Here is a 7,839-nt window from a genome sequence, read left to right on the forward strand (position 1 = left end):
TCACGAAACGCTTGGGTGCTGTCGGTGCTACTCGCCTTCCAGGATGGGGACCGCGTGATCCTCACTGTGCCTGGTTGGAGACACTACAAGATATGGCTGCCAACCGATGTCAGTGGCGTTCCTGTTGTCAGTTTCTATCCAGATTGCCTGAGTGAATGTCTGGAGGTGTAGGCACCTCGGAATGATTGTGTTAAGCTAGCTTTAAGTCCCTCCCCCATCCACCTTCATTCTTTTCTTTACAATAAGGCTTTCAAATAAGTCATGGTTGTACGGCAGTGAAGCATTGGTGTTGAACACTGATGTCATGCTGTCGTTGATGATGATGATGATGATGATGATGATGATGCCTCTTCCATGTCCGCATTCTGAAGCAACCAGAACAGCAAGCTGCTCTTGCGGTCACATTGAACTCGCTGTCTCAGAAACAAGAATCCAAGATACAAACAGTGGTTGAGCTAACCGCCCCATCACTCTCCACTCGCTTTCGGCTATGCACCTCTAGTCATGTAGAGGCTGCTGCGGCGGGATGTGCAGGAGTCGGTATCGTCTCAAGTTACCGAGCGGAAGGACCCTTGTTTGAATGGATACCCATTAATAGTCGCCTTTGTACGGTTCGTCTGACAACACGTGTGAAGGAGCCTGACAAGTGAGAAGTTCATCGATGTCTGTCATGTCTGCTTGGGCCCCAACTGACTGTAGCTCTGATACCATCAAAGACAAATTTTATGATTCCCTGAATACCCTGTTGTAGAGCGCTAAAAGCTGGTTGTGGTTTCCGGACACCTGAAAGCACAAGTGGGTAGGCTTAGCTCATCTGAGACTCAATTAGGCGGTCGAAATGGACTGGACTAGGTACATACGGAACGATTGCTTCAGCTGTATGCTGATCGCAAGGTATTTTTGTGCAGTACCAACTTCTGAAATAGCCGACGTCGTCTGACCACACTGTATACTCCAACGGCATGCCGGTCACGAGCTCAAATCGATTGCGTTGCAATCAGTTATCGATGCCGATCGTTTTGGAACACATTCGTGGATTCCGACGACACTTGTCGGGAGTCGCTTCTCCTTACGTCTTCTTGGGCCGCGTAAGGTTCGGACAAATCGCTTGGCAACTGAGAGGCTGACAGATCCGGATGTTAGACGAACTTACCAGAATCACCTAGAGTCTCTTTCAAATGCCGCAACATGAGATGTGAACTCATACTGAGACGAGATTGCCACCTCTTTACCTAGTGCTTGGAATTTCGCTTATGGCACAGCACCACCAGGCGCACTCAAGCGTCAGATATTGGACCGAATGGTGGCATTCCTTGAATCTCGAGAAGTATCCCAGACGTTCAGGAACATAACTTGACCCGACAGATTATCAGACGTCAAGTGAAAGTGGGCGTGCGAGTCAGTCGTGAAGTCTCGTTCAGCTGTAGCACCCTTTCGGTGCCTAACTGCCATTCCACCCGAAGTTTGCACGAGGGCTGGGATACTGCCAGGTTGTCCAAGCTTAGACAGGGGAGGTCGAGAGGCAGAGGTCGGGTTCGAACCACGGGCCTTCCGGTCAGTAAATTCGCGCTCTAACCACTTGGGCCATCTCGCCCATCGTGAAGTCTAGTGGACACGAAAAACCAAAGAAACGGAAGAGGCCCAGAAAGCCGGGAATCCTCGAAGATTATTTCAAATGATCCTTGCGATCGGTCCCCGGAAATCGTCTGTGAGGGAAACCATCAAAGTTCAGAACAAAGCGACTATCTTGAATAATGAACGCCTCAGCCATGGCCGAATATTTCGAAAGATATTTACGGTGGCCACCAGTTGGCACTCATCTGGAGCCTACAGCTGACGTGGAACACTGGACGGTAGATGTGAAAGCCTCTACGGCCTCAGAGGTTCGGGACTGCATGTTCTCTCAAGCGCCACCGAGCCTCTGGTCCGGACGACCTCCCATCCGCATGGTTCAAAGATAGGGGTGAAGTCCTCAGTCAATGCTTGTTTGGTCTTTTCGCTTGATTTGTGAAAAGGAGTTTGTCCCAGACAACTGGAGAGAGTCGGTGATAGTTCTTATCTTCAAAAAGGGAGCCATAGCGAGTGACAACCACAGGGGGATCAGCTTGACCCCGGTCGTAAAGAGACTGTTGGCGTCATTGGTGCTTTGTCGCCCTATGGTGGCTTGTAAAACACTGACTAGAAAGCAGCAAGCGGGATCCCGGCCTGGTAGTGGTTGTGTTGACCAACTCTTCGCACTTCGCCAGATGCTAGAACAACGCCGTACGTATAAGCGAATCACAACTCTAGTTTTCGTGGATTTCCAAAGCGCATTTGACTCAGTTGACCGGTCTGTTCTGCTTGACACGCTTGTCCACCAAAGAATGCCCCGGAAGTTCGTGAATATAATAAGCTCTTTGTATTCCCAGACTTCCGGACGTGTGTGATCATACGGCGAACTCTCCAATTGCTTCTTGGGAAAAGGAGTCTTCCCAGACACAAATTGGTATCCGCTAGGGACGCCCACTCTATTCATATTTAATTTCTTGATCGATAAGACAATGAGACAAACGCAGGAAGGTCTTCAAAACCAAACACAAGTTAACGCCACGAGTTATCAGACTTCGAGTGAAAGTGAGCGTGCGAGCCGACCATGAAGTCTGGTGGATACAGAAAGCCAAATAAATAAAAGAGGCCCAGAAAACCGGTAATATCTGAAGATTATTTCAGTTACTCCGTGTGACCGGTCCTCGGAAACCACCTGTGGGCGAAACCATCAAGAATTGGAAAGGAGTGACCACTTTTAATAAAGAACGCCTCGACAGGTGGGCCGAATACTTCGTAGCCCACCCATATTCCTCTGGAGCCTACAGTTGACGTAGCACCCTGGACAGTGAACGTTGAGCCCCCTACGGCGTCGCAAGTTTATGACTGCGTATGTTCTTTCAAGCGCCACCGAGCTTCTGGCCCAGACGACCTCCCACCCGCATTTTTCGAAGACGGAAGTGAAATCTTCAGTTAGTACCTTTATGATCTGTTTGCCTGCATTCTGTAAAAGGAGACTGTCTCAGACAACTGAGAGAAGTGGGTGATATTGCGGTATCTACTAGGGGTGCCCACTTTCTTCATTATTTAGTTTCGTGATCGATGAACTCATGAGACAAACGCTGGAAGGTCTTCAAAACTCTGGTATTCAAATAGCCTCTGACGAAAAACTTGTGGGCCTGAAATATGCAGACAATATCGTTCTCATCTAAAAGAATAAGGTGCGGGTGTTTTTGGATGAACTGAGATGTCTTCAGATGTTCGGCAATCGTTGTCTCAGAACCATAGCCCGTGTAGGTTGCTGTCGGTGAATATGTAATGAGGCAGTCGAAAGCGAGTTTCTGGTTCTGTAGCAGGAATTTCCACCGAAGATTGTGTTCAGCAGCAGGAGCTGCATTGGTTAAGCAATGTATTGCGCATTCCGAACCACCGTTCACCGAAAAGAGTGCTGTTTTCTGTGCCGCATTCAGGGTGCCAGAAACAGAGAGGTGGCCAACCCTTGACCAGGTAGAGGGGTATGGAAGATGTTACGAAACGTTTGGGTGCTGTCGGTGCTAATCGCCTACCAGGATGGGGACCGCGCGATCCCCACTGCGCATGGTTGGAGACGCTGTAAGATATGGCTTCTAGTGGATGTCAATGGCGTTCATGTCAGTTTCTATCCAGATTGCCTGGATGTGTTCTTGGAGGTGTAGGCACCTCGAAATGACTGTAGTAAGCTAACACTAAGTCCCTTCCCTGTCCACCTTTATTCTTTTCCCAATAAGGATTTCAAATAAATCATGGTTGTACTTTAGTGGAGCATCAATGTTAAATACTGATGCCATGCTGTCGGTGATGATGATTGTGATGCCATTTTGATTCGTAAATGTTCTCGTCTTGCATTTCCATACCTTCAGTGGCATTTGGTTAGGTTCGTCAGGATTGCCCCTTCCCTCTTTTTTGTTCGGTTTTGTCACTGACAGTATCATTAAGTGCATATGTTAAGGTGTCGTGAGTCCGTATTTCAAAACCAATTCTGGAGAGAGATTAATGAACTTGGATTTTGCTGTCCACAAAATCCGAACAGTTTTTTTTGTCCACGCATATCGGAGGTGGTTGCGTGTTTCGGCAAGCGTTTTGCTTCTTTAAAGTGCAAAGTGGTTCCATTCTCTTTGTGCCTCCCCGAAACTTAGGAATAAAGAACCTGAATCGATCGGTTCACATATGATGGCAGTGTATAGGCTGTGGTGGCATAATAACAGGTGAAGCCAACGCGTCGATAAGTAAGGCTCGACTAGCATTGACTAGCTTGCGTCATTCCAGGCATCAGAGGGCTTTATACTGCACGGCAACTGTAAGGGCGGTCTTGCTTTATCGTTGTAAGACTTGTCTCCCCCTTTGGAGTAAGGACCCTAGACATCATATTTCTGTTAGCCGGCTACAGTGAGTGCATGGTGAGTTGGCGGGTAAGTGGAGACTTGGTGACAAATCCGAATTTTTAGAGAGATATATTGAGCTGGTTGGGAATGTGTATTGCTTTTGTTCAACCACATTCTATCCAGAGACTAGTAAAACTCGACTAGTATTTCCATCGGTGCGAGTCCTTACGGAAGTGGACAGACGAACAGTACAGAAATGACTGTTTACAGGTATCCAATCTGGCGCAGTCAAACAATGACGTGGCAGCGAGGTGTGAAAGCCATTACTAGCAAACTCAGTCGCGCTGGTCATTGTCCTCTCCCTGGGTGGGGACCCCGAGACGGGCCACATCAATGGTTAGAGACATTGTCAGACATAGTCTAGTCGCGCCCTTAATGGCGTTCATGCATCCAACCTATTGCCTTTAGTGCATGGCTCCTTTCCCAATCTCCTTAAAAGTTCACTGACAGACCTGTACTTACGCATCAATTTACTAACCCCCGCCTCCAATGCGCAGCCACCTACCTTACCTCTTCAAATCATCGATGGACGAAATTGTGGCAACTACAAGTACGCAGTTCTTAAAGCTGATAATGATGATGGTGGCGACAGAAGTTTCAGCCTGGAAGCTGAGGTCTCCACAAACACCTGTACAATCCGCCACGGCAGCTGAGGAGTCAGTGAAGTTCGAAGTTGATAGCGTTTAGCAAATGTATCGTGAGCACTAATAGCTATCCTTAGACGTTTGTACTCGGGTTTCGGAAATATAGCAAGTGTCTGTCGATGAAAAATCAAAAGTGCTCGCAAGGGCAGTATTTCGGTAGGCCTAGTTAAGGGTTCGAGCATTGAAGGTTGCGACAAAAAACAGGGAACAAGATCTCATTGATGAAGGTGGGACGGTGGTGTGCAATCGGTCGCTGCCCTGAATGTCCTAATTACGTGTCTAAAGCTGGACTATATGGAAGGGTATTAATCGCCTTGGCGAATGACTGAGAATGTGAAAGCTATGTCCACCTTCAAATTTTTTCATTGGGTCCTCCTGCTATGTTTTAGTCTGGTCTCATGTTACTAAGATGAAACTGTCCAACTAATGTATGAACCGTGTTTAAGCTGTGTTTTGCAACCTCTACAAGCGAAAAAAACTTTTGGCAAGATGCCTACGCATCGAAAGCCGAACGCAGAATGTCACAGCTGTTTCTGGAAACATCTCGAACTGGCGAGTTCCTGGTTTGCCTGTCCAGGATGCCAACGTGGATTGGTTCGTCGGTTCTCTTTTTTCTCTACGCGATCTCACCTCTTGAATGGTTAGGCAAAAAAGACGCTTTACAGCAGTCGTCCAGCTAACATCCGAAGAAGCATTGCAGGCTTCAGTTGTGTTTCTTATCTATCATGCATTGGTCGGTTGTTGTATTCCTGCGGCTGAGGCGAACATGCTCAGTCTTGTGGACAGATCGCCCCGGAAGCTTTTTTATCCGTGTTAGATTATTTGGCTTGCTTTAATCTTCCATGTACTATCTGAACGCCTGCGTTCCCTCGCTCCACAACTCACTAGGTATTGGCTGAACTGGGTATCGAAATGAACGAGCAACTCTCCAACCTGCCAGGATCCGGAACAGTCGCAACTGGACAGGCCAATACTCCTGGCCGTATAGCTATTCCAACCCCCGCCGGTCCAGCAGGACCAGCTGGAAGTGGCTCAATGGACGGTACGATTGATGAGGACGATCTGGAGGCCCGTCTTGCTCGCTTGAAGAGGACTTGAACCATTGTTCAACCTTCCTTCCCCATACTAGGAGAAAAACGAACAAATTCCTGCACCATTAACCTGACATCGCATTGTTAGAAGAAAGGGGTGAAGTCCTCATTCAACGCTTGTCTGATCTGTCAGCTTGTATTTGGGAAAAGGAGTCTTCCCAGACACAAATTGGTGTCCGCTAGGGACGCCCACTCTATTCATATTTAATTTCTTGATCGATAAGACAATGAGACAAACGCAGGAAGGTCTTCAAAACCAAACACAAGTTAACGCCACGAGTTATCAGACTTCGAGTGAAAGTGAGCGTGCGAGCCGACCATGAAGTCTGGTGGATACAGAAAGCCAAATAAATAAAAGAGGCCCAGAAAACCGGTAATATCTGAAGATTATTTCAGTTACTCCTTGTGACCGGTCCTCGGAAACCACCTGTGGGCGAAACCATCAAGAATTGGAAAGGAGTGACCACTTTTAATAAAGAACGCCTCGACAGGTGGGCCGAATACTTCGTAGCCCACCCATATTCCTCTGGAGCCTACAGTTGACGTAGCACCCTGGACAGTGAACGTTGAGCCCCCTACGGCGTCGCAAGTTTATGACTGCGTATGTTCTTTCAAGCGCCACCGAGCTTCTGGCCCAGACGACCTCCCACCCGCATTTTTCGAAGACGGAAGTGAAATCTTCAGTTAGTACCTTTATGATCTGTTTGCCTGCATTCTGTAAAAGGAGACTGTCTCAGACAACTGAGAGAAGTGGGTGATATTGCGGTATCTACTAGGGGTGCCCACTTTCTTCATTATTTAGTTTCGTGATCGATGAACTCATGAGACAAACGCTGGAAGGTCTTCAAAACTCTGGTATTCAAATAGCCTCTGACGAAAAACTTGTGGGCCTGAAATATGCAGACAATATCGTTCTCATCTAAAAGAATAAGGTGCGGGTGTTTTTGGATGAACTGAGATGTCTTCAGATGTTCGGCAATCGTTGTCTCAGAACCATAGCCCGTGTAGGTTGCTGTCGGTGAATATGTAATGAGGCAGTCGAAAGCGAGTTTCTGGTTCTGTAGCAGGAATTTCCACCGAAGATTGTGTTCAGCAGCAGGAGCTGCATTGGTTAAGCAATGTATTGCGCATTCCGAACCACCGTTCACCGAAAAGAGTGCTGTTTTCTGTGCCGCATTCAGGGTGCCAGAAACAGAGAGGTGGCCAACCCTTGACCAGGTAGAGGGGTATGGAAGATGTTACGAAACGTTTGGGTGCTGTCGGTGCTAATCGCCTACCAGGATGGGGACCGCGCGATCCCCACTGCGCATGGTTGGAGACGCTGTAAGATATGGCTTCTAGTGGATGTCAATGGCGTTCATGTCAGTTTCTATCCAGATTGCCTGGATGTGTTCTTGGAGGTGTAGGCACCTCGAAATGACTGTAGTAAGCTAACACTAAGTCCCTTCCCTGTCCACCTTTATTCTTTTCCCAATAAGGATTTCAAATAAATCATGGTTGTACTTTAGTGGAGCATCAATGTTAAATACTGATGCCATGCTGTCGGTGATGATGATTGTGATGCCATTTTGATTCGTAAATGTTCTCGTCTTGCATTTCCATACCTTCAGTGGCATTTGGTTAGGTTCGTCAGGATTGCCCCTTCCCTCTTTTTTGTTC

General features: G+C 47.6%; 1 protein-coding gene across 1 annotated transcript in view; it reads left to right on the forward strand.

Moving 5' to 3' along the window:
• Positions 1-6,187, forward strand: part of T265_00344 (hypothetical protein) — a gene marked incomplete at both ends in the record, with an annotated part of 24,284 nt that extends 18,097 nt beyond the window's left edge. The window contains one exon of the mRNA XM_009164089.1: positions 5,978-6,187. Coding sequence (XP_009162353.1) covers positions 5,978-6,187 — 210 coding nt within the window. The remainder of the gene's footprint in view (positions 1-5,977) is intronic.
• Positions 6,188-7,839: the final 1,652 nt, after the last annotated feature.

The sequence above is a fragment of the Opisthorchis viverrini genome (genome assembly GCF_000715545.1).
Source record: "Opisthorchis viverrini unplaced genomic scaffold opera_v5_3, whole genome shotgun sequence".
Classification (NCBI taxonomy): domain Eukaryota; kingdom Metazoa; phylum Platyhelminthes; class Trematoda; order Opisthorchiida; family Opisthorchiidae; genus Opisthorchis; species Opisthorchis viverrini.